Source organism: Eriocheir sinensis, chromosome 29, assembly GCF_024679095.1.
Source record: "Eriocheir sinensis breed Jianghai 21 chromosome 29, ASM2467909v1, whole genome shotgun sequence".
Taxonomy (NCBI): domain Eukaryota; kingdom Metazoa; phylum Arthropoda; class Malacostraca; order Decapoda; family Varunidae; genus Eriocheir; species Eriocheir sinensis.
Window position 1 is genome coordinate 5,561,871 of NC_066537.1, and position 27,731 is coordinate 5,589,601.

General features: G+C 43.8%; 1 protein-coding gene across 2 annotated transcripts; it reads right to left on the reverse strand.

Annotated features, from left to right (window-relative positions):
* Nucleotides 1-260: 260 nt before the first annotated feature.
* Nucleotides 261-26,626, reverse strand: LOC127004860 (protein spinster-like). Of its 2 annotated transcripts, none has more exons than XM_050873037.1 (11): nt 24,924-26,626; nt 15,434-15,630; nt 14,451-14,602; nt 13,954-14,178; nt 11,086-11,217; nt 10,872-10,961; nt 10,053-10,224; nt 9,527-9,625; nt 8,435-8,608; nt 7,791-7,908; nt 261-850 (listed from the first exon to the last, which is right to left on the reverse strand). In XM_050873037.1, exons 1-11 carry the CDS (start codon nt 25,201-25,203, stop codon nt 663-665), a joined length of 1,827 nt encoding a protein of 608 aa, XP_050728994.1. In that variant the 5' UTR covers nt 25,204-26,626; the 3' UTR covers nt 261-662. The 2 variants fall into 2 exon arrangements, with proteins under 2 accessions (XP_050728994.1, XP_050728995.1); XM_050873038.1 differs by lacking the exon at nt 261-850 and adding an exon at nt 1,249-4,632 and having other exon boundaries at nt 24,924-26,625.
* Between the last annotated feature and the right edge of the window lie 1,105 nt (nt 26,627-27,731).

Sequence of the window (27,731 nt, forward strand, 5' to 3'; positions counted from 1 at the left end):
TATATATATATATATATATATATATATATATATATATATATATATATATATATATATATCATTTATTTAACATCCATTTTCACTCTTCCTGAGTGGTTGGGTTTTACGTTTTATATATATATATATATATATATATATATATATATATATATATATATATATATATATATATATATATATATATATATATATATATATATATAAGTCTCATCACATGAATTACCTCCCTGACCTTAATTGGCCTTAATAAAAATAAAAAATATCCCAAACTCTTTTACTGTTCATGCAAGTAAGGAAGGTGGCAGCCAACAGGACAGGCAAGTGGTACAATAGATCACACTCCACAAAGGACTCAATCACAGCTGCCTGGATTCACTTAAACAACACCAAACATAATAAATGGGAAAAAAAAAAAAAATATGGTTAAGACTGAAGCCCTGAGTGAAAGAGGACGACCCCCTTCGATATGGGGGAAGAGAGAGGGAGGTAGAATATTTGAGAGAAAGAAAATACCTAATGAACTTAATATACTGTGAACAAGAGCAACAATATCTTCTGGAATACTGACTAAGAGATAAGTAACAAAACCTAGCCTGACTTAAAAACAACAATACACGGCTAACAAACTCAACGTATAACAAACACAACTGCCCCATCTGGTTCTAGGTGGGCAGGGAGGAGGCTTGTGTGGGCGCTGCTGCCAGGTCTGTCTTAGTTAAGTCTTGCGATGGTTTGTGTCCCGCCAGGCTTTCCTTGCTCTCCACCAGACCCTCGTTCCTGTGGCCACTTTGCTCATGTTCTGCTGCCGCGACTGCGTCCTCAGCACCTTCCTGCGCCCCTCCTCGCGACTCTGAAAACACACACACACACACACACACACACACACACACACAAATAATAGATGATTAGAATACATAATAAATGATCTTACTAAAACAGAAATGAAGGAAAAATGACAGGTTAACACACACACACACAAACATTCAAACATATACATACACACTCATAGCATGTGTTTGTGTGTGTGTGAGCAGGTTCTCAGATAAATATACGTAAGAGAACATACACACACATATATACACAACTAGGTAAATACACACACACACACAGTCATGATAAAAGGTAATACTTAAACAGAAAAGAGTCAACAGGCTACCAACGCCACTAGGGACAACACTACCTCCAAAACTTGCCTACCCAGCACAGAGCAGCGACACAGAGAGACTCGGATCAAAGAAAAACTGTGTGTACAATATAATGATGCTTTATTTCCACAGTCTATGATGCTTACAAGACTGCTGCATCCCATCGAGAGGCAGCAGGAAAGTCACACACACACAAACACACGCTATGTACAAAACAACGTGATGGGACCCCAAGGCAGATAGAAAACTTATCTATGGACTGAGAAATGTGCTGGTGTGTGTGTGTGTGTGTGTGTGTGTTGTTCAGCTTCCATATCCATATTTATCCAACTCATTCTTAGACCCATAAATCTAAACTCCTCTGTTGTCAATTTTTTTTGAGAGAATCGGAATTACTTTACTTTTTTTTGCATCTACGCTTTTCAACTTAAACTCATGTTCTCTTGTTCTTGTGTGTGTGTGTGTGTGTGTGTGTGTGTTTTCAGTGTGGGGTCTAAAAACTGTCCCCCCAACAAGTGACAAAATGGGTCCAGTTTGTGAATGGTCAGGAAATATAAAAATTGAGGTATTTCCAGAAACATTTCCCAGCTATTTACATTGTACACAAAATATAAATACATACACAGATACAACCATTCATACATGCACACAAAAAATGTATAAAGGATGCTAGTCTCCCCCTCTAATCTGTTATCTCTCCCTCTCCCTCTCTCTCTCTCTCTCTCTCTCTCTCTCTCTCTCTCTCTCACACACACACACACAGAATCATAGGAAACATCACCCGCCTTTGACATACAGACAGAGAGAGCATCATCTCAATTCTTCCATGGATTTTGTGGGCCCAGAATCATTCCATGCAGCATCTCAACACATATATTTAGCATGAGTGCCCTTCAATCCCTTCCCTTCACATTTATTTATTGGTCTATACTCATGTAAACGGAACATTTCTTATCAGTTTTCAGGAGGTCAACTTTGCACTCCCTTCCTTTTATAATTATTTACTGGTCTAAACTCATGCAAAAGACCCATTTCTATCAATTTCTTAGGGAGGCAACTTTGCAATCCCTTCCCTTCACATTCATTTATTGGTCTATACTCATGCAAAAGGAACATTTCTTATCAGTTTTCAGGGGGTCAACCTTGCACTCCCTTTCCTTCACAATTATTTGGTCTATGCCCATTCAAAAAAAACATTTCTGAATATTTTTTTGGGGGGGCAACTTTGCATTCCCTTCACACTTGCATTATTTGATACAGGTAAGCTATGGGCTGCAGTATTTGACCCTTGCTTGAATGTTTTGAGCTGGCACTCCTCATCAACCTGGCACTCTGATCTCGCACTATATGGGGCACTACTGTAAATAGGCTTCAGGTGTCCATTGCATATTTTTCTCCCTGAGTCAGAGAAAGTTATAGTCACAAACGGGAATTCCTGACACACACACACACACACACACACACACACACACACACACACACACAGCAGCAGAGTAAGGAACTGGCCCACCACCTCCACATGGCATTATAAAAAAAGGTAATGCTACTAATCCCCACCTTTATTACGCTATTTCTCAGTAACGATATGCAGGTTCTTTGCCTCTAATACGCTTGGTCCTCTTCCCTTTCTTACTTGAGAATTCTGTTTCCTTCCACCCTTACATTGCCATCACTGTACGTACATCCCTTTGGCAAGACATTACAAACAGGTGTCTCTGAGTCCCCAGGTCCTGTCTCTCTCACAACACTGCTGGCTGCCATGATCCAGCCTCTGCCAGACTTGCCCACTCAGTCGGCACCTTTCCTGGCACGGACGCTGACTGGCAGAAGTTGATGGTTTCTATATTGGTGGCTAGGATGACCAACAGCAGGAAAATAATGATGTATATAAGTGTTTGAGATGAGGGAGGGGGAGTGCTTCAGGAACACTGGATGCTGGGGACTGTGATATGATGGGTACCTCCTGGCTTACTGCATATGAGGAAGCAGTGAAAAAAAAAAAAAAAAAGGCCCACGAGATTACTGCTCCCCAAAAGAAAAAAAAAGTGATATGGAATTTCAAGTTTATTCAAAAACTGTTAATGGCAGTCAGCATTGCCAGTATACTGCAGTGTGTCATTCACCACCTGCCTGATCACATGCTAGACTCTTGGTCACCAGCCAGCACTCCCCAACAGAGCTTGGGGTTACACACTGAAGGATCTGTGGGCACGGCCGGCCCTCACACATACTCCTTGCTCAAAGGGGAACACTAACTGATCCTGTCAGCAGGAACACTTTACTGTCAATGTCTGGGTACTGGCAGCACCTTAGCACCTTGACACACCCCACACAGCCTCCCACTTGATCAAGGAGGGACACTAACTGCTCCTTGACCGTGGAAAAATCTTTCATCTTAAGCAGGTCTCAAACCTCCTCCTGCCCGGGCATAATCTTAGTCCTCTGAACCACAGGTGCGGCGTGTGAGTAAGAGCGTACGCGCATACACGTGAACTAACAGCAGACTACCCCGTAAAGTTATATGAGAGCGGCGGTGATGGTGTTGGTGTGGTCCAAAATATATACAAACATATATATATATATTCAATCAATGGACATCGTAGAAACCATTCACTGACATCACCTCCCATGATATCACAGACGTGGGTGTGGCATGAATACTTAAAGGCAAAAGATGTGTGAGTGTGTGTGTGTGTGTGTAGTGTGGTTGTTGGATGGCAAATATAAGGTTAGGGTACATAAGTCTACGATAAGTTTAGCTTGGATGGCGTTCAAGCAAGCCTCAGTTTGCACACAGTTCTTATGCGGACAACACAGTGTACACAATCTTTTCACACCACTGTAGGCTGTTATCACACCCTACTTGATTTCCAGGGGTGAGGGCCTTAGGAAGCAGCCCACCTTTATTACTGAGATTCAAATAAGTTAGGTTGTTTGTTGTAAAATCCCTATCTCTAGGAATTTGAAGGAACCAGACCCATCCTTGAAGTGAGGGCTGCTTGAATGCTAAAGAAAGGACCTGCAGATGTTGAGGGCTGAGTGGTATGGAGTGACTTAGATTAACTTGTGTGTGTGTGTGTGTGTGTGTGTGTGCGTGGTGTATATGTGTGTGTGTGTGGTGTGGTGTGTGTGCGCGTGATGTGTGTGTGTGTGTGCATGGTGTATGTGTGTGTGTGTGCGTGGTGTACGTGTGTGTGTGTGTGTAGGGGAGGTTGAGGAATCACATATGTAGGCCTTGTTGTTGCCCTTCCTCCTCCTCCTCTTCCTCTTCTTGCTCTGTCTTCCTAGGAGGCCGGTCATGGCTGGGGTAGGCTAGTGTAGGGCAGGTTAGGATGTGTGGGCAGGGACTTGAGGAATCAGGTTAACAGACTTTGTTTTTGTGCTTCCTCTTCTTCATCTTCTCGTGGCTCTACAGGGGAGGCGAGACTTCTGCTGCTGGCCGTGCTGGAGCTGGTGCTGGGCTCTCGCTCCTTCCTGGGTGCTGAGCCTGTTGGCCAAATGCAGGCACTGTCACCACTAGCTCTCTCTCTCTCTCTCTCTCTCTCTCTCTCCTCTCTCTCTCTCTCTCTCTCTCTCCTCTCTCCTCTCTCTCTCTCTCTCTCTCTCTCTCTCTCTCTCTCTCTCTCTCTCTCTCTCTCTCTCTCTCTCTCTATCTCTCTCTCTCTCTCTCTCTGGCTCTGTTTCGTCTCTGCTCTCTCGCCTCTCGTCTCTCTCTCTCTCTCTCTCTCTCTCTCTCTCTCTCTCTCTCTCTCTCTCTCACTCTCTCTCTCTCTCTCTCTCTCTCTCCTCTCTCTCTCTCTCTCTATCTCTCTCTCTCTCTCTCTCTCTCTCTCTCTCTCTCTCTCTCTCTCTCTCTCTCTCTCTCTCTCTCTCTCTCTCTCTCTCTCTCTCTCCTCTCTCTCTCTCTCTCTCTCTCTCCTCTCTCCTCTCTCTCTCTCTCTCTCTCTTGGTCTCACTCTCTCTCTCAATCTCTCTCTGGTTACATAGGCCAAGACAACCAGTCACTTGGGAGTCTGTGCAGTGCATCATGACAGCATGGTTATGAAGTTTGACTCATGCACACACTGTCTTCTAGCAAACAAAAATCTGCACTAACTGGAGAGACTCTCAAAGCTGCTTCATAGTCAAGGGCATCACTGTACTTATCGACTCTTCTGTTTGGAACTTGTGACAACTCCAGACAAAAGGGCAGATTAGTACAGTTGCAAGGTAAAGTCTGGGACAAGAGCTATAGTCCAACCAAATTGTCAAGTCCGTTTGGGTGGAGGCTCCCGCGGGTCCATTTCTCCCCTCTGCTCTGCCACACAGTCCCAACACCTATTTTTTCCTATCACATGTTACCTTTACCTTACATATGAGAGGAAGAGATAAGTGTTGGGACTGTGTGGCAGAGCAGAGGGGAGAAATGGACCCGTGGGAGCCTCCGACCAAACGGACTCGACAATTTGGTTGGACTTTAGGCTGCACATGACATCTGAGTTACCACAGTTTACCTTCCCAGGTTTCCCCAGGTACCCATTTATCAAGCAGCCTGAAAGGGAAGATGAACACCAGGGTGGGCAGGGAATTGAGGCAGGGATCGAACCCAGGCCTGTTGATTTTTAGCTTGGTATGCTAACCACCACACCACCACGGCCCTCCTAACAGAAGCAGCTGTGAAAGTCCTCCGTTTAATACAAGATGACATAGCTATGGGTGACTGGGTGGCCCTGTCTCTAACTTGTACATCCAGTCACCCAAACACACCATTATTATGTCAACAGTTGGCGTGCGAAGCAAGATGCAGCTCAAAACACGCATATCAGGCGAGGAGGCGTGACCTAGGCAATGGTGCGGCCTCAAGACATGCAGTGCAAAGAGTAAAGCATTGCAAGAACAATAAATATATCAGTAATGACAGGCAGCAGGAGAGGGGAGAAGGGCTGTGATGAGGATAAAACCTTAACAAAAGTATTACATGGTTTGAGATGGGTTTTGATATGATTTGTAGGACTTTGAGAGGACCAGCTCGATTGTAATTTTCCATTTGGTGCAGGCATGATGGCACAAGAAGTTGGCCTTGAATGGTTTGGTCACCCTTTTACACTAAACATCTCATATGAATTAGAGTGAGGCCCACATCATGCCTGCAGCAGTGAAGGGAAAAATATGATCACTTGGGTCCAAGGTAGCCATGTTCTCCCCTCCAACACAACACTGTTCATAATAGGGTGGAATAATCAAATAGTTGAACTCCCTCCACCGGAAATTCACCTTCCAGACACAAATCAAATCCATCACCAAAAAATAAAATGGAAAAATAAGAACACTGGTATGTAGGCAGAAATATTCTCCTCTCAATCACAAAAAAAATCTGCCCTCTTCCTTAACTGTTCAGAGTAGGAAGAAATAATCAAATAGTCGAACTCCCTTCCACCAGAAAATCACCTCATATCTGTCACCAATAAATAAGGTAGACCGAAATGCTCTGCATCATTTGGAAAAATTTCAAACCACCATATAGGAGTGCATGGGCAGCCCACCACCAACAGAAATCATCGTTCAACTAGTGAGATCACTAAGAGACATGATAGGAGCAGGGATGGAGTGTTCATATTCAGTATCCATATTTGAATACATTGGAATAGCGTATCTGAGTGTATTCGTATCCAAATAATTATTGATAGAAATCAAAGTATTCTCATTCGTACTTGAATACAAGGGAAAAGTATTCATATTCTGCAAATAATCTGACAAATAGTTCAAAATTTATTATCAGAAATAACAGTTGTTGCTCCTTACTACTCCAGCCTCCTGGGCAGACGTGCAATGGCCGTGTGTAGTACAAGTTGATGGGCTCATTTATCTGTTGCATAACCTTACAACAGTGCTAATTGCATAACCTTACAACCCTGATATGTCCAGAAGGTATTTTTCAATGAAAAGTATTCATGAATGTGTTTAGGAATACCTTCATGGAGTATTTGTATTCAAATTAAAACCATTTCAATCTATTCAAATTCGTATACGTATTCATTGGAATATGAAGTATTCGTATGGAATACACAACTCCTGTATTCACTCCATCCCTGGATAGGAGTGCATAGGAAGTGTATAACACAAACAGAAACCATCACTGCACCATAAAAATTAGGAACAAGCATTGCAAGAGTCAGGAAAAAAAAAATAATAATAATATCACAAGAGAGCAGCTGGCAGCATCACACTGGCATATTTTCCAGCACTTTGGGAAGGTATGTTTCAACAGCATTCATGAGGTAAGACTGGCCAGTAATAAGTCTCTACAGAGTATAAATAAAGCAGGCAGGCAGGCAGGCAGCACTTGTTATTAAGCAGAAGCAGACTCAAAATCATGACATGTGCAATCATTCAACACACACACACACACTGTACACACAAAACCATTACGTTTATACACTTTAATCTTAAAATAAATTCAATATATCAAGAAAAAAGACTGGAGAGAGAAAAAAAAAAAGAGAGAAAATGAGAGAAAGAGGGAGAGAGAAAAAAAGAGAGAAAAAGGGAGGGGGAAGAGAGAGCGAGAGAAAGAAAAGAGAGGAGGAAAAAGAGAGAAAGAGAATGAGACAAACAGATAGATAGATAGATAGAATAACCAACAGAACATCAACACATCCCACTCACCTGCTATGGTCCTGTCGCACCTCTCCTTGTCTGCGGCGATGTAGCAGGTCGACCAGAAGAAGAAGACGGCACCCAGCACATTGACGATGGTGCAGAGAAACATAGCGTATTGCTTGGACTGAAATAACACACAGGGAAGGCTTAGGTTAGGGGGGGGGGGGAAGAAGGTGGTGATGATGATACTATTACTATTATTATGGAAGAATGTGGATGTGATGTGGATCTGAAAAGTTGTGGAAGGTAAGAATGAATGTGGAGGGATTTGGTAAGGTTGTGGACGGTGAAAATATTAATGTGGAACGAGTTGGAAGGATGTGGAAGAATTTGGGTAGGGTGACAATGGACGTGGAAAGGTTTGGTAAGGATGTGGAAGGTGAAAATGAATGTGGAAGAATGTGGTGGGGATTTGGAAGGACATGGAAGGGTAAGCATGGACATGGAAGAGTTTGGTAAGGATGTGGAAGGTGAAAATTAGTGTGGAAGGATTTGCTAGGGATTTGGAAGGCTATAGAATGAATGTGGAAGAATGTGGAAGGATGGTTACTACTACTACTATTACCTCATCAAAGGGGACTGTGTTTAGGTCTATATCAATTTTTTCATATCTTTCTTTCACTCAATTCCATGGAACTCAATAATAATACCTTGAAGTTGATGAAATCCTCGTTGGGGTCTGGAGTGGGCGGGTCGGAGAGGTCAGAGAGGTCAGCAGAGGTCGCGTTTAAGTCAAGGTCAAAGGTCGGGTCTATTGTGGTCAAGGGCAGGAAGGTGGTGGTGCCATTCTGGACGTGGATGTAAGGCTTGAAGGCATCGGCAACCTGGAGAGAACACGAAGAGGGTGATTGATAGTTTGTTGTTGCAGGTAAACAAGGGAGAAGGGAGGAACATGCCATCCCAACCCCCAGGCAGTACAGAGTGTGATTATACAACTAGTAATACATGTGTAGGTAGCACCATGAAACTAAAAAGATACAATGGTAGGAATGAATGCACAACAAGGGAGGGGGGTGGTACCTGCCGGCCTCCCCTAGACAAGAAGAAAATAAAATGTGGGGATGGAGAAATACATTGCCCAAGCAGTAGATGGGAATGAATACAGAGATAGAGTAAGAGGGTGATTTTAATACATTTTCTTTTGGTTAGGAAGACACAGTGAGGGTAGAGAGAGAATGACAGGACAAGATGGTGGGAAAGAATGATCTAATGTAGTTCCTGGGGTGTCTTGATAATGCCATCTCATATAACAGCTTGATGGAGAAAGACAGAGGAAGTGATGAAGGAGTAGAGACAGGTAACTCTTGCATTAGAGTTTACCAGCGGAATGGTCTAATTTAGTTCCTGGTGTGTCTAGATAATGCCTTCTCATATAACAGCTTGATGGAGAAAGACAGGAAGTGATGAAGGAGTAGAGACGAGTAACTCTTGCATTAGTGAGTTTACCAGCGGAAGGCATGAAGGAATGGAGATGCTGGTTAACCCTTGCTAGGAAACACAGATGCAGGAAGGCTGTTGCTTTTACCATTAGAAGGGATGAAGGAATGGAGATGCTGGTTAACCCTTGCTAGGAAACACAGATGCAGGAAGGCTGTTGCTTTTACCATTAGAAGGGATGAAGGAATGGAGATGCTGGTTAACCCTTGCTAGGAAACACAGATGCAGGAAGGCTGTTACTTTTACCATTAGAAGGGATGAAGGAATGGAGATGCTGGTTAACCCTTGCTCATCCAGTTACTTACAATGCCAATGAGGTAGGGGCTGCCGGCATCACCAAGGGCATGGGAGAAGAGGATCTGGAATGCCTCCGCTGACGACCTTCTGGTGGGTATCACAATGTACTGCAGGGAGGAACAAGGTCGTTAGTCAAGGCAGTGAGGGCAGAGTATTAACACTATATGATGGAATACAAAACATGACAAAACTGGCTCGATCCTGAAAGACTAGTTGAGGTTACACACACACACACACACACACATATATAAACACCTGAAATGAATTAGAAGTGGAGGTGGCAAAGAATGTGTGGAAATCTAAAGAAAAAAACAGGATAATTATAGATATGGAGACAGGACCAACACAAGTATAGGTCAGGTCCTGTATACTAAAGCTAGGTAAACACACACACACACACACACACACACACACACACACACACACACACAAGATGAAGAAGAAAAAAGAAGATGAAGTGAACCAAAGGAAAACACACACACACACACACACACACACACACACACACACACACACACACACACACACACTCACCAGCACAATATCCGACACCACGGCCCAGTTGAGATTGAGGAAGATCTGCCCGAAGAACACCACCACGTAGGAGCCCACAGTGTTCCATTCGGCAAGTATCAAGGCACCGAGGATCAGCGGCACCGAGGCCAGGAGACCAACGCCACACACCAGAGGATCGGCATAGGGCAGCCTGATGGGGGGGGGGGGGGGGGGTAATACAGGCAGGTTATAAGGGGTTGGGGTGTTTCTCTCTCTCTCTCCTTCCTCTCCCTTTCCCCTCCTTTTTCTCTCCTTCCTCCTCCCTTACATCATCTTTCTCTCTCTCTCTCTCTCCTTCCTCTCCCTTTCCCCTTCTTTTCTCTCCTTCCTCTTCCCTCCCTCCTCTTTTTCCCTCCTGCAAGCCATGTAAATGACAACTAATGATGACTGAAAGGCTTCATAAACAAATGTCAACAGTAACAAGTTCTCTTATCACCTTATCAACAGCGACCTCTCACCCACCGCTCTATTAGTGAAACATTTCTTGCCCGGCTCCTTACTGAATCTCAAGTGTTTTGACTGCTAGGCTTAAGTAGGAGCAAGGCAATCAGATCTGTCTTGCCTGGGTCCTTAATGAAGATCTGAAGTGTTTTGAATGCTAGGAATAAATCACTGGAACTTTGGTTGGTAATGTCTACTTCATAATGCCAAAAAATGACATCATTTGAGTTCTAATGGGTGTTTTTTTAGGTTCATGGTACAGAGGAAGGGTCAGACTACCACCATGGTCATGAAACTAACAATGGCAATGGCCGAAACTCCTACAAAAGCCAAAATGTTTTACGATACAACACTCACTTGACTCGAAGCTTCTGGCCGGCGTAGGACCCCAAAGGCACACCCAGCAGGCCGGCGGACATAGCGATGGCACCGAACACAAATGACACACTGCAACACAACACGGGCAGAGGTCAGGTCAGGTCACTCAAAACACAAACAGCTCGAGGGGTAAAAATAAAAACAATAAAATCTGCTAATACTACTACTAACAATAACATCTGGGGTCACGTACTCGTCCTCCTTGGCGTTGGGGTGGTCCTGAATCTTGACCCCCAGCTGGGTGAAGAGTGGCCCCCAGAACGCGAGCGCCCCGGCAACGAAGGTGACGCACGTGAAGGCGATCGTCGACAACACAAAACTCTTGCTGTGAAAATAATGAGCGAAGGAAAATATGGTTAATCGTAAAAGATAATACTGTCCTCCTTCCTCCTCCTCTTCTTCTTGGTCATCTCCCTCCTCCTCCTCCTCCTCTCTTGCTGTGGGGGGAAATGAAGGGGAATCATAAGGGAAAGGAAAATGTATAGTTAATTGTACAGCATAATACGCAATGTCCTCTTCCTCCTCTTCCATGTCTCAGTCCTCCTCCTCCACATCCTTCAACCATTCCTAATCTTAAACCTCCTCCTCTTCCTCCTCCTAATCTTATTCCCAATTTTCCTTAGTATGTGTATATATGTGTATGTGTGTGTGTGTATTAAGTTCAGGACATGTAAACAAATGATAAGAGTCTAACAAGTTCTCTATCACCTTATCAACAGCCAATGTGCCCTCACTGATAACCTGGTAACAGTGTCAATACCCAGACATGGAGAACCCAAGGCCTGGTATAGCACAGAGAGGCATGAAGTGACCACCATGTATTAAGGGTACAGACTATGGCTCAAGGTATTATAATGAGGCTTAGCAGTGTTATAATGATGCTTAAGAGTATTATAATGATATCATGTGGACTTGGGGAGGTCAGGTCATACATGGAACTGATAATTACAGATGGAAACTCATAAATCGTAGAAGTGAACAGAGATTGAACTAGAGATGGAATACGAACCTTTGCACAAGAGAATGATGGAGTACAATAACATTTAAGAGAATGATGGAGTACAATAACATTTAAGAGAATTAGGAAGAGATGAAATTAGAACCAAACAGAGAAGGAATTAGAACCTTTGCACAAGAGAATGATGGAGTACAATAACATTTAAGAGAATTAGGAAGAGATGAAATTAGAACCAGAGAAGGAATTAGAACCTTTGCATGAGAAGGATTGAAGAACACCAACATTCAACAGAGAACCAAAGGGATATGAAATTGGAACCCAGTAGAGATGAAATTAGAACCAAATAGAGAAGGAATTAGAACCTTTGCATGAGAAGGATTGAAGAAAACCAACATTCAACAGAGAACCAAAGAGATATGAAATTGGAACCCAGTAGAGATGAAATTAGAACCAAATAGAGAAGGAATTAGAACCTTTGCATGAGAAGGATTGAAGAACACCAACATTCAACAGAGAACCAAAGGGATATGAAATTGGAACCCAGTAGAGATGAAATTAGAACCAAATAGAGAAGGAATTAGAACCTTTGCATGAGAAGGATTGAAGAACACCAACATTCAACAGAGAACCAAAGAGATATGAAATTGGAACCCAGTAGAGATGAAATTAGAACCAAACAGAGATGGAATTAGAACCTTTGCACAAGAGAAGGCTGGAGTACACTAACATTTTAAAGAGAACCAAGAGGAGATGATATTAGAACCTGGCAGAGAGGAATTTGAACCCAGTAGAAATGAAATCAAAATGCAGAATCCAGAAGAGATGGGATTAGAACCTTTGCCCCACAGAAGGATGGAGTACACTAACACTGAACAAAGAAAACCAAGAAGAGATGAAATTAGAACCTGTTAGAGAGAAATCAGAACCCAGAAGAGATGGAATTAGAACCTTTGCCCCACAGAAGGATGGAGTACACTATATATAGAACATTCCACTGCCATTCCACTACCCAATTCATCCCTTTCAGTGGCTGTCAACCCTTCATGCCAGCTCCCTCATTCATCCTCTCAACAAAAGCCGCCCCCATTCAACCTTTCACAAGTCCAAACCATCTCAAGAGTATTACATTTTTCTTCACTTGAGAGCTCTAACGTAACCTTCACCAATTTGATATTCTTTGATAACACACACACAGCTGACCTCCTCCTCCTCCTCTTCTTCCTAGTTGAATATTATCTAAGTTAACCCTTGACTCACAATCTCAACTGCAAATGTCAGCTTCCTTGAGGTTGGGTATTCTGGGTTTTCTTTGCTATTTTTTCATCCCTCTCCCCTATGGAAATAATATTCAGGATTCTGGTCTGCTATTGTGTGTATGAAATGCCTGGGGTAGATAGGGTGTAAGGGAGTCAACCAAATCATCTTCAAGGTTGGGCATTCTGGGTTATCTTTGCTATTTTTTCTGGTCTGCTATTGTGTGTATGAGATGCCTGGGGTAGATAGGGTGTAAGGAATAGATAAATTTTTCAACTGTTTTCATTCTCTCAAAGTCTAGAAATCGTCCACTGTATAATTCTTCCTCCTCCTCAATTTCTTCTCCTCTTAACTGTCTGTCTTCAGCCTCTAAACACAGTGGAGTCAAATGCCATTCAAATCCTCATCTACTCTATTCTAACTCTTTTCAACCTCTCAGTCACATAATTTCCTTCAGCATCCCCTTCCTCCTCCTCCTCTTTCTCCTCTAACTGTCTGTCTTCAGCCTCTAACTGTCTGTCTTCAGCCTCTAAACACAGTGGAGTCAAATGCCATTCAAATCCTCATCCACTCTATTCAACCTCTCAGTCACATAATCTCCTTCCTCTTCCTCCTTCTCCTCTAACTACCTGTCCTAACCAACCACTGATCTCTAACTTCTTTCAACCTCTCAGAGTCACACAATCTTCTGTATTTCTTTTTTTTTTGTTACAGCAAAGGAAGCAGTTCAAGGGCATAAAAAATAATTGAAAAAATGCCTGCTAATCCGACCCCTATAGAAGAAAGAGTATAGCAGAGTGGCCAAAAAGAGAGGTCAGTATTTCTCCTCCTCCTCTTCCTCCTACTCACTTTAAGAAGAGGTACTTGAGGTCACCCCAGAAGGAGGTGACCTGGAGGTGCTGGCCGCCCTCACTGCTGCCACGCGGGGGGTCATGGATGAAGAAGAGGATGAGCACCAGCGCGAGGAGGCCCATGACAGGGGTGACGCGCAGGCCCCACCGCCAAGCAACCAGGTCATCCGCGCTGACCTTGGCAATCTCCATGACCTCAGCACCCACGATGTACCCCATGCCACTGTAGGAGATAGATAGATAGATGAGTGATGAGATAAATGTAATAACAGTAGTAGTAATAGTAGTGGTAGTAGTAGTAGTGGTAGGAGGGAGAGGTTAGTAGTGGAGGTCCTACTACTACTATTACTAAAACTACTACCACTACTACTTAAACTAATGCTAATAATAATAATAACAATGATAGATAATCTCTCTCTCTCTCTCTCTCTCTCTCTCTCTCTAACTTTCTATATTAATCTTTCAGTATTATCTATCTTTATCTATTTCTCTCACCTTCCGACGGGGATGGCAAAGTAGAAGAGTGCCAGCATCTTGGAGCGCGTGTCACGGACAAAGAGGTCGGAGATGATGGTGGGGGCAATGGTGGAGTAGCTGGCCTCACCCACACCCACCAGGCAGCGGAACAGGAGGAACAACCCGTATGTCTGAGGGAGGAGGAGGAGGACGAAGGTTAGCTAGGTATGGGTGTGTGTGTGTGTGTCATTTGTTTTAATATAGAAATGGTAATAGGAAAGCATTTTAATAAGGTAAGGTATATATTTTAAGAGGGACATGTTCTCTCTCTCTGTCTGTCTCTGTCTCTCTCTCTCTCTCTCTCTCTCTCACACACACACACACATAGTACAATATACAGCTTGTTACTGCTGTCGGGAGAGCCACTCATTTATCATTCTCTCTCTCTCTCTCTCTCTCTGCTCCATTATATATTACAGTCACCATCATTACCTTCACCAGCATCACCACCACCACCACCACCACTTAGTTCTCTGTCCTTTACTACCATATAATCACCAGCACCAATTCCTTTCATTTTTCCTTTTTTTTTCAGTTACTGAAAAAAAAAAAATCTATTCTGCCTTGTCATTTTTTCAAGGAGGGGAGTGTCAAGACACCTCAATCTCCTCACTTTTGGCCACTCAATTCTGACTTGTTTTGCAGGAAAGTTGGAAAGTTTAGTTTAGTCGGCGCAACATCTGTGGTCATATGCCGGAGTGAGACAGAAGGGGAAGGAATTATAGAAGGGAACAGATCCCAGGAGACAGGACACAACCCCCGATTAATGCCTGTTACCCATTCACTGCTGGGTGGACAGGGGCGTAGGGTATCGGAAAAGCCGCCCAAATTTTTCCACTCTGTCCAGGAATCGAACCTGGGCTTGTTTTGCAGGAGCAGCGCTAGGAAGGCCTTTTTTGGGGGTCTTATTTTGCTCAACCAGGTTTCATTACCACACACCACAGCCAACCCAACCCACTCACAGGCATGAAGGAGCCGACCAGCGTTGCCAGACTCCAAAAGAACAGTCCCACAGCCATGAGGTACTTTCTGGAGAAGCGGTCGCCCAGGTAGCCAAAGAGGGGAGCCACCAGCATGTACACCAGCACGAAGGCAGTCTGTAGCAGCCCGGCCTGGGAGTCACTGATGTTGAAGCACTTCTGGATGTCCCCGAGAATGCCTGGGAGGGAATAAGAGAGAGAGGAGTTAGGTCCCAGTAAGTCATGGGATTATATAAGAATTCTGTATGTGTGAAATTAATAAAAGATAAAGGAATTAGAGAGAGAGAGAGAGAGAGAGAGAGAGAGAGAGAGAGAGAGAGAGAGAGAGAGAGAGAGAGAGAGAGAGAGAGAGACAAATGCAATAGCAGTAGTAGTAGTAGTAGTAACAGACATAGGAGGAAGAGGAGAAGGAGGATTAGGAAGAGGAAGAAGGAAAAATATAATGAGTAAGAGAAATGATGCTGACAGATGATACTATAACAATAACAATAACAACAATAATAATAATAATAATAATAATAATAATAATAATAATAATAACAATAATAATAATAATAATAATAATAATAATGATAATAACTGGGTTTTTTTTTTTTTTTTTTTTTTTTGGTATAAAAAAGAAGATACAATTGGAAAGGATAGTGTTGGGGACATGAACAGCTGCATGTGTGTGTGTGTGTGTGCGTGTGTGTGTGTGTGTGTGTGTGCCCTCCCCACCAATCATCAACACTTGAGTCTTTGATTGGATGATGCAGTACAACTCTGATTGGAGCCGCTCTCTCTCTCTCTCTCTCTCTCTCTCTCTCACACACACACACACATGTGAATCAACCTTGAACGGAAGCTAATGAATAAATTATATATGCAGGTAGCGTGACAACTCTCTCTCTCTCTCTCTCTCTCCATACAGGATTTCAGATAACCGGCTGCTAACCGTCTCCATATCTACGTTTATCTAAGGACACGCCTCCTTCCACCACACCACGCGCTTCCACAGCCAACCACCAGTACTTCTATAAGGAAAACTATACTCTATAATGTTGTTTCTGCATCCTGTCCTTCTTAACTTGTAAATTCATGTCCTCTTGTTCTTCCATGGCCTCTGTGTCCAAGGTTTCTTTTCCTTTTTGCTAATTTGATGTCATCCCTCATTCCTCTGCCTTTTACAACTTGGGTCTGGTTCATTTTCTGCAATCTTTCTTAATTCATGCCATTGTTGCGACAGACGTGTGTGTGTGTGTGTGTGTGTGTTTCAAAATTTATGCAAACTGGTCAGTTATAAACTATCCATCTAGCTAGTTGCGTGTGTGCGTGTGTGTGTGTCAAAATTTATCCAAACTGTACAATAAACTATCCATCTAGCTATTTGCGTGTGTGCGTGTGTGCGTGTAACGTTTTTGGGCTAAATAGTAAATACTGACCCATCTCATAAACCCACCCCACTAATTCCTCCTCCTCCTACCATGACTACTACTGGTGTAACTTCCTCACCACCACCTCCTCCCTTTCTCATCATCATCATCGAGAGACAGATGAGGGCCAGCGATGCGTCTGTGTACCGCACGCCCGCATTCTTAACCCTTAGACTGCGGAGGACTAAATGCTCGATATTTTTCCTTCGCGAGTTAATTAAACGTCTTGGCGCCTCAGTAAGTCTCTTTGAAAAGCCTCTCGTAGAAGTTCCTGGGATTTTCATGGGCGGTTTTGTGATCCTTGTGATAGATTTACACGACTTTTGCAGATTGAACGGGAAAAAACTACCCTTGAAAACCATTTAATCCTCTCTGTGGCCTTGGGAAACAGACGTATTGGGACTCCGAGACGCCTCTTTGAAAAACCTCTCGTAGAAGTTCCTGGGATTTTCATGGACTATTTTGCGATCCCAGTGGTAGTTTTACACGACTTCTGCAGATTGAACGGGAAAAAGCACCCATGGAAACCCGTTAATCTTCTGTGGCTTTGGGAAACAGACATATTGAGAGTCCGAGACGCCTCTTTGAAAAGCCTCTCGTAGAAGTTCCTGGGATTTTCATGGGCGGTTTTGTGATCCTAGTGATAGTTTTACACGGCCTCTGCATCATGGGGGAAAAAACACCCTTGAAAACCCGTTAATCTTCTGTGGCTTTGGGAAACAGACGTATTGGGAGTCCGAGACGCCTCTTTGAAAGCCTCTCGTAGAAGTTCCTGGGATTTTCATGAACTATTTTGCGATCCCAGTGGTAGTTTTACACGGCCTCTGCATCATGGAGGGATAAAACACCCATGGCAACCCGTTAATCTTCTGTGGCTTTGGGAAACAGACGTATTGAGACTCCGAGACGCCTCTTTGAAAAGCCTCTCGCAGAAGTACCTGGGATTTTCATGGGCGGTTTTGTGATCCCAGTGATAGTTTTACACGACTTCTGCATCATGGAGGGAAAAAAAACACCCATGGAAACCCGCTTTAACTTCTGTAGCCTTGGAAAACAAACGTACTGGGAGCCCGAAACGTTTAAGAATATGGATCAGTATATTAGAAGTTACTGGGGTTTCCATGGACCACCAGGAAGGCCAAGGAGGACGTGGAGAAAGGTGGTGGAGGAAGATGAGGAGGCTGAACATCACGAAAGAAATGGCTATGGACCGGCAACAGTGGAGGAGGCTCATATCCCGTCCAACCCCACCATAGGGAATAAATGGACGTTAAACGATGATGATGATGATAATGATGGACTGCTCAGTGACCCTAGTGATAGTTGTACACGGCCTATGCATCTTGAAGGGGTAAACCACGCATGAAAACCCGGTGAATCTTCTCTGAGGCCTTGGGAAACAGACTTAAAGGGAGACCGATACGTGTAAGAAGGTGGACCATGGATTTTTGTGACCCTAGTGATAGTTGTACACGGCCTATGAACAGGAATATCGCCCATGAAAACTTGAACAAGAAAACCACCCATGAAAACCCCGCGAATCTACTCTGAGGCCTTGGGAAACAGACTTAAAGGGAGCCCGATCCGTGTAAGATGGACCATGGAGTTTTGTGACCCTAGTGATAGTTGTACACGGCCTAAGAACAGGAATATCGCCCATGAAAACTTGAACAAGAAAACCACGCAAGAATATCCGGTGAATCTTCTCTGAGGCCTTGGGAAACAGACCCAAGGGAGCCCGATACGTGTAAGAAGGTGGACCATGGAGTTTTGTGACCCTGGTGATAGTTGTATACGGCCTATGCATCTTGAAGGGGAATACCACGCATGCTCATCGACACATTTGTATCTAAGATGTAAAATTAAAGAAAGAAAAAGCATGAAAACTCAGTGAATCTTCTCTGAGGCCTTGGGAAACAGATGTAAATAAAGGGAGTCCGATACGTGCAAGGTGGAACTGTGGGTGAATGTGTAAGGAAAGTGGGAAACGGGTGAGTCTCGAGTGCCTTGGGTGAGTCAGGTCCGGCGAGGGGGAGAGGAAAAAACAGGGTGATAGCGTCCTATGACCGAGTAGGGGGCGGGGGGCGGTGCTCCTGTGCTGGGCTGTGATAGGTGGAGAAAGTGGCGTGAGTGGTGACGTGGCTAGAGTCTTACCACACCCACCACCACTACCGCGGCAACCACCACCACCACTATCACCACCACCACCTCCAAGGCCCCGCCAAGCACACACACACTACTGCCAACACCGGCCGGCTGCTGCTGAACCATAACGGGCCGCCCTCAACCAGACACCACGACCACCATCACCACCACAACCTTTGGGGTGATGAGAGGCCTAAAGTGTGGTGGTGATGGTGATGATAATAATGATGATAACGAGTAAGAAGTCAAGGAAAGGCATGATAGGAGAGAGAGAGAGAGAGAGAGAGAGAGAGAGAGAGAGAGAGAGAGAGCGGCTCCGACATGCCAAGTGTGCAAGAATCAAGGTAAGAATGCAGGTATACTCGATCTTCCTTGACGTCTTCCCTTTACTTAGAGAGAGAGAGAGAGAGAGAGAGAGAGAGAGAGAGAGAGAGAGAGAGAGAGAGAAGCAGATGGATGAATAGACACATGGATAACGTGAGGAAGAGGAAGAGAGGAAGGAGGAAGAGGAAAGGAGGAGGGGAAGTTATATTTTCTTCACTTCCTTTCAAGTGTTGTAGTAGTAGTAGTAGTAGTAGTAGTAGTAATAGTAGTGGTAGTTGCAGTAGTAGTAATAGAAGTAGTAGTGGTAGTAGTACTAGTAGTAGTAGTAAAGGAGATAAAGAATATAAACGAAAGAGGAAGTGTGTGTGTGTGTGTGTGTGTGTGTGTGTGTGTGTGTGTGTGTGTGTTGAAAGAATTAAATGACGCACTGCAAAACATTCTTCCCTTGAACACCACCACCACCACCACCACCATCTGCACGTCCACCACTCTACAAAGGGTTACTTTATACGAAAAAATGACCAAATATGCAAATGAGGTTGAGTGCCCACATCTCTCTCTCTCTCTCTCTCTCTCTCTCTCTCTCTGAATGGCATTAGAGTACCCGTATATATATTGAATTACTAAGGGGACAAGAAAGAGCTACGCAACAGTCCATTCAAGAAAACTTACAAAGAGTAGAAAAGAAAAACCTTGGGCCCTACTTAAGAGACTGATGATGATGATGATGGTGGTGCTGGTGGTGGTGGTTCGTAACATTACTTACATCACCACAGGATTCACCCCCCCCCCCCTCAACACCACATTCAACACTTGTGCCCATTCTGGTAGTGAGTGAGTGAATTTGTAAAGAGGCCTAGCACCTGAATGAGAGAGAGAGAGAGAGAGAGAGAGAGAGAGAGAGACGCAAACGTTTGAGGGGGGGGGGGGAGGGGGAATAGACAAACGTTTACATTAACCATTAACATGATCTCTCTCTCTCTCTCTCTCTCTCTCTCTCTCTCTCTCTCTCATTCCTTAATTTCATATATAAATAGATAAAAATAGATAGATAGACTGATAGACAAATTAATTGATAAAAGTTCCCAGGTTCATTAATCATTTGCTATAGTGAACGTTCTACCTTCTCTCTCTCTCTCTCTCTCTCTCTCTCTCTCTCTCTCTCTCTCTCTCTCTCTCTCTCTCACACACACACACACACACACACACACACACACGCGCACACACCATCATCCGGTTGCCGTCAGACTTGAGCATATAATCTTCTTCCTTCTCCTCCTCCTCCTCCTCCTCTTCCGCCTCTTCATTTTAAATAGCAGTCAGTTGTCAAGGTAATTGAGAGAGAGAGAGAGAGAGAGAGAGAGAGAGAGAGAGAGAGAGAGAGAGAGAGAGAGAGAGAGAGAGAGAGAGAGAGAAAAGGGACAAATATGGAGTAAATGAGAGAAAAAAAAAGGGACAAATATGGAGTAAATGAGAGAGAGAGAGAGAGAGAGAGAGAGAGAGAGAGAGAAATAGATTTCCTATGCCAACACGTGCCAAAATGTAATAAAGGGACGGGCAAGTGGGTCACACACACACACACACACACACACAGTCACTCTGATAGACGTAAGCTACTAAGTTTATATTATACTCATGGGTCGTAATAAAAGTTGTAAGTACACAGGTAGAGAGTGTAGGTAGTAATAATAATAATGATTCTGTGTTAGTGATGATAGATTAATAACAGGTAAAGGTAAAATCGGGTGCATACGATAGAGCTACGCGTGGCGGCGGTGTTCACCTCCGTATCATTGTCCCTTGAGTCTGTGGTGGGAGGGAAGTTCCAGCGTTGCAAAATTGTCGTACTCTGAACATGATTGATTGATTGATAGTGTATTGTTGCAGGTAAACAATAAGGGAGAAGGGAGGAACATGCCATCCCAACCCCCAGGCAGGACAGAGTGTGATTATACAACTAGTAATACAATGGTAGGAATGAATGCACAACAAGGGAGGGGGGCGGTACCTGCCGGCCTCCCCCTAGACAAGAAGAAAATAAAATGTGAGGACGGAAAAGGACACTGAACATTCCATTTATCATTTTTGGGCTTCTAGATAGTCGTAACCACACAAATAACGATAGAATATTAAAGTTATCGTAAAAACGGTTAAATATTGATGGTTTTCGTTTTTTTTTTTTTTTTGTGGAGTTATCGGTCAGAAAGTACGAAAATGCAATGCGATGAATACGGTAATTTGGCACCGTTGGAGGGAACCCATCACCCCGGGGCACGAGGAAAGGAGCAGCATCCCTGCACTGCAGCGTCCATACCAGCAGGACGAACTAAGTCTATATATACCAAGTCAAGTCACTGCTTCAAAAGTGCGACCGGTACGCGCATGAGGAGGTTTTGGGGCGGAGCAGCGGGATGACGTCACTTGGAGACCCCCCAAAAAAATATCCGCCAGTTCAAGGGTGACTAAAGTTGGGGCCGTATGTGCACTCTGGATGTGCATTCTCGCCTTCTTTCACAGCGCGTTCAGGCAAACCACTGTCGAAAAAATATGTCTTTATTGTGCTATTGCGTGACTGAAATTTCAATGACTACAAACGGTGGGATGGGGTGTGAGGGAGGGCATGTTGAAGTGACCGATTTAAATTAGTCCGCCTTTCCTCGTTTTCTCTAAATCCCTGTTTCTACATTCTCTAATTTGGCTCCAAGCAGTGTCACGCATAAACCACGCCTCGGCCGTGTCTCCTCCCACAAGCCTGCGTATGACTTGACTTGGTGTATATAGACTCAGAGGACGAAGAGAACACCATCGGAAGAGCTCTTTTTGAAACCACAGAAATGGAAACAGTAAAGACGGTACTATATAAATTTTGGCAAAAAAAGAGAAAAGAAAGGAAGAGGAGACAAAGAAATTTAGAAACTCAAAAGACCCAGACCGAGAAAGACCACAGACCCAGAAAAAGCTACATCAGGGAGTGCCGTTATAAAGGCAAGACTGCCGACCGACAACTCAACAGGGCCACAGTTTACCTCCCCTGGGTGTCCCCAAGTACACATTTATCGACCAGCCCGAATGGTAGGCCCACAGATGCGTAGTGAGGGACGCTTACCATTGCACCGCGAATATAGTAATAGGTGATATATTTTTCCGCCTTTGTCGTCGTAAGAGTGGGAACAAAAGGCCACGTGTGTCGATCAGCTGTGCAGTTTTGAGGTCGACAAAGTGAAGAATCGAGGCTATGTCCGTTCTTTTGTCCTTCCTACGGGCACGTGTACTGAGAGAGAGAGAGAGAGAGAGAGAGAGAGAGAGAGAGAGAGAGAGAGAGAGAGAGAGAGAGAGAGAGAGAGAGAGAGAGAGAGAGAGAGAATCAGCTCAATCCAGGTTATGCGCGTGCTTCCTAGTTCCTACGGTCATATGTCCTGAGAGAGAGAGAGAGAGAGAGAGAGAGAGAGAGAGAGAGAGAGAGAGAGAGAGAGAGAGAGAGAGAGAGAGAGAGAGATCAGCTGAGTACAGGTTATGCGTGTGCTTCCTACGGTCATATGTCCTGAGAGAGAGAGAGAGAGAGAGAGAGAGAGAGAGAGAGAGAGAGGTCAGCTGAATCCAGATATGTGGGTACTTCCTACGGCCACGTGTCCTGAGAGAGAGAGAGAGAGAAATCACACTACGATGCGTCAACAAGACCAATGACAAATGCGCACACACACACACACACACAAGAAAAAGTTGAATAATTATAGATACGGAGACGGGACCACACGAGCGTAAGCCCAGGCCCTGTAAAATTACAACTAGGTAAATACACACACACACACACACACACACACACACACAAAGACAAGCAAACAAACAAAGCGTGCACAGAAAACAAAGGGAAAGTGAAATGAGGAAGTGGAATGACGATGATGATGATGATGATGATGATAATAATAACAATAATAATAATGATAATAATTGATGACTGCGAATAATATAATATAAACTGAATAATGTGACAGTCTAGAACTCTAGATTCTCTCTCTCTCTCTCTCTCTCTCTCTCTCTCTCTCTCTCTCTCTCTCTCTCTCTCTCTCAGTGAATCTGTTTTCTAGTGCCAAGTATTTCCTCCAAATGACTTACATAACCTTAAGTGTCAGGCTAGCACACACACACGCACACACACACACACACACACACACACACACACACACACAGTTAAGTTTATCGACCATACAGTCTAATAGGTTTAATTACTCTGTCTGTCTGTCTTTATGTTTGTCTGTCTGCCTGTCTGTCTGCCTGCCTGCTTGCCTGTCTGTCTGAATCTCTTTTTTTTTTTCTTAACAAGGACACGTAGATATAAAACTCTCTCTCTCTCTCTCTCTCTCTCTCTCTCTCTCTCTCTCTCTCTCTCTCTCTCTCTCTCTTTCACACACACACACACACACACATTGGCAAGGGGCTGCACAGTGCCGGCCGGGAAAGACAGCCTTGAACCACTAGCCTTTGCCTACATACTTAAAAAGAAAGCACTTCTGTCTCTGTCCTCCCCCCACTCTCTCTCTCTCTCTCTCTCTCTCTCTCTCTCTCTCTCTCTCTCTCTCTCTCTCTCTCTCTTTTACTCTCGTTTCCTTTCCTTATATTCGTCCTCTATCCACCCTACTCTCTCTCTCTCTCTCTCTCTCTCTCTCTCTCTCTCTCTCTCTCTCTCTCTCTCGTTTCCTTTCCCCATATTCGTCCTCTATCCACCCTACTCTCTCTCTCTCTCTCTCTCTCTCTCTCTCTCTCTCACGAAGCCAAGGTTGCCGCACACACAAACACACACACGAACAAAAGTGGTGTGATGTGTGAGGTGCCAACGATGCTTAAATTCTCATCATTTACTTTACACCAATACAGCGATTATAAAAATGACAACCGAGAGGAAATCATGAAGGAAAGACGCTACCCAGTTCACCTTGCAACCATCCATCTCTTTAGAATGATTAAGAAATGCAGAAATAAAAAAGGAAAGGAAAGGCAGAGGAAGGTAAGCGAGCGAGGGAAACTCCGTGGAGGTGAGGCAGCTACAGGTAAGGAAGGGAAGGGAAGGGACGGTTACTACGTACGGCTTCGCTTACACGTGGCAGAGAGAAAAGCTATTAGAGTCCACATCACACTCACGGAGCCACTCACTCACTCCCTCCCACGTGACATGATCTCTCTCTCTCTCTCTCTCTCTCTCTCTCTCTCTCTCTCTCTCTCTCTCTCTCTCTCTCTCTGTAATCTGATCTAATCTGAAGTCACAAGAAGAATATTTGGTGAGGAAAAAATAATAATAATAATAATAATAATAATAATAATACCGTAATACTAATAATAATATGAAGGATAGAAAAGGAAGAAGAGGAAGAAGAAATGAAGAGGATTAGGAGGAGGAGGAAGGAGGGAGAAAAAGATGAGGATTAGGAGGAGAAAGAAGAGGAAGAGGATTATATAGGAGGAGGAAGATGATGAGGGGGGAGAAAAAGAAGGGGATTAAGAGGAGGAAGAGGATTAGGAGGAGGAAGCAGCAGAAGAGAAAGTACAGTCAGAAAAAGAGGAAAAAAAAAACAATTTCAAAAATCATAATGACCTACCCGCTATGGTGAACCTGTCCATGTAATTGATGAGGTTGACATAGCAGAGGATGGCCACGGTAGCAATCTGTTTCTTGGTCACTCTGGATTCACGAGGAGTGGTGGAAGAGGAATCACTCTCTCCACCTCCTCCTCCTCCTCCTCCTCCACCAGACACCACCACCACATTGGGTTCCTGGCCCTGCAGAAGCTCCTGGTGGGACAAGTTGCCGCGAAGGGAGTCGTCTTCCATCTCGTGAAGCTTGAGGGAGTTCCTGTTCTGTATGTTGTGTGGAGGCATTGAAGACGTTACGCTGTGGTGGATGCTGTGGCGTGTGACATATGGAAGATGCTGTTCTTGCTGGTGTTTACTACTCCTGCTGTTACTGGTATGGGTATTGACACTTGTTATGCTGTGGATGCTGTGAGCTGCGGCATATGGGAGCTGTTCTTAGTTACCGTACTGTCGAGTTAGTGTCACTGGGGGGTTGTATGCTACTGCCGAAGCTGCTACACCTGCTATGAGTGTCTGTGTAGTCTGTGTCATGTGCAGTCTCCGTTTCTTCTTCCTGTCACTTTTTTTCCTTCTCTTCCTTGGTTAGTATTTGTGGTATAGGCCTATGTGATTCTTTTTCTCTGCTTCTTCCTCTCCCTTCTTGTCCTAGTTATCCATTACTTTCCTCCTGTTTTGATTATTACTCTTCTTGTTCTTGTTATTATTATTATCTCACTACAGATCTTTGCATGTGATAAACTTGTTACGAATTACGATCACTGTTGGTCTTGTTTTACGATGTTACACTGCCAATGTCACGAGTCAAGTTGTAATGTTATATAGAAACGTTCGGTTATCACTTCTTTTTTACTGTTGTAATACCACCAGTTATGTTCTTGTTCTTGTTATTTTTGTAGTTTGTTTTTTTCTAGCACAAACTTGATGTCACAATTATGTATGATATTATTACGCTGAATCCACTGTCTTCCTTTCCTTTTATTATTATTATCAGTATTAAGTTATTATTATTATTATTCACGAGTATAATTATTTTTCCTCTTAATTTCAATGTCCGTCAATTCTTCCTCTTGACACCACTTCCACACTTATACTATATCTTATTCGCCTTATAAGTGATGTTTACGAGTCAAATATTTCTTCTGAGAATGTTGATTTTTCCTCTTAATTACAATGTCCGTCAATTCTCCCTCTTGATCTATTTAGCGTATATTAGTAATGCCACAAGGGTCACTTAGGCACCACTTCAACACTTATACTTTATCTTATTCGCCTTATAAGTGATGTTTACGAGTCAAATATTTCTTCTGAGAATGTTGATTTTTCCTCTTAATTACAATGTCCGTCAATTCTCCCTCTTGATCTATTTAGCGTATATTAGTAATGCCACAAGGGTCACTTAGGCACCACTTCAACACTTGTATTTTATTCGTCTTAAAACTGAAGCTTAAAAATAATAAGCTTTCAAATCTGTCTTGTGGGCGGGCGGCGGGTCACACTCTCCCAATATTTCTCTCCGTAGCGTCTCCCCGGCTCACTTATTCACCCTGGGCCCGAGGTGGAAAGGTCAAGGGTCACTTAGGGGTCACTTAGAGAGCTCGTGATCTATGGGTGGAGTATATGGACACGGTACGCCCAGTCACATGCACGGAGAGAGGGCCGCCTACATCCACACGTCAGGAGGGTCAGGTGATCACTGGGCTGTCATGGCCGCCGGCGCGCCTTTTTACTCCCCATGAAAGTTGTCGTACGCAGCATCGTTGTATTGCTTTTATCTGCCTTATCTCAACGCTTCCACACAAAGACTAGCATTGAATCGTGGTATTACTATTATTATGAAGAGCTTTATGCCTGTGGGTAGTGTGTGGCGGGCTTACTGATGCTGTTTTCATTATTGCTTTCTGGGATGATTCGTTCACCTGACAACTTGTGATGCCGGGTAGAGGCTGTGCGGTGGCCTACGTGTTTTCTTATTACGATTTATTTGAAGGGTTTATAGAGCACTTTGAATACTCTAAGTTATGGTTCCTGGGAAGGGTTTAGGTTCTCTGTCCGTCCGTCTATACAGTTTTAAGTTTGCATGGCTGGTTACTGTGGAAATATGTATTGGAATCATTTTTATATCTATACTTAGCGCATCATGATATATCTCCTCTCTCTCTCTCTCTCTCTCTCTCTCTCTCTCTGATAAGCAATATTGTGTAGTCTTGATGTTTTTTTCATATATTTTTGAAGATGTGGATACTAGCTGTTTGTGAATAAAAGTCTCTCTCTCTCTCTCTCTCTCTCTCTCTCTCTCTCTCTCTCTCTCTCTCTCTCTCTCTCTCTCTCTCTCTCTCTCTCTCTCTCTCACAAAGATTGGTAACTCGGTTCTCACTGACGAAGACAGGCAAAGCCTCCAAGAGGATTTGCACAAAATTTCAGCTTGGTCGGATAGATGGGAGATGCCCTTTAACGTAGACAAGTGCCAGGTCCTTCAAGTTGGAACGAGGAATAAGAAGTTTGATTACGAAATGCGCGGCGTTAAACTCAAAAGCGTTCAATGCGTCAAGGACTTGGGGGTCAAAATCGCGTCAAACCTCAAATTCTCACAGCAATGCATCGATGCAGCAAATAAAGCGAACAGAATGTTGGGCTTCATTAAAAGAAACTTTTTATTTAAGAATAAAGATGTAATACTCCCGCTCTACAACAGTTTAGTCAGACCCCACTTGGAATATGCGGTACAGTTTTGGTCTCCCCACCATGCAAAGGATATTGCTAAATTAGAAGGTGTTCAGCGTCGGGCAACGAAAATTATCCCTTCCTTGCGCAAC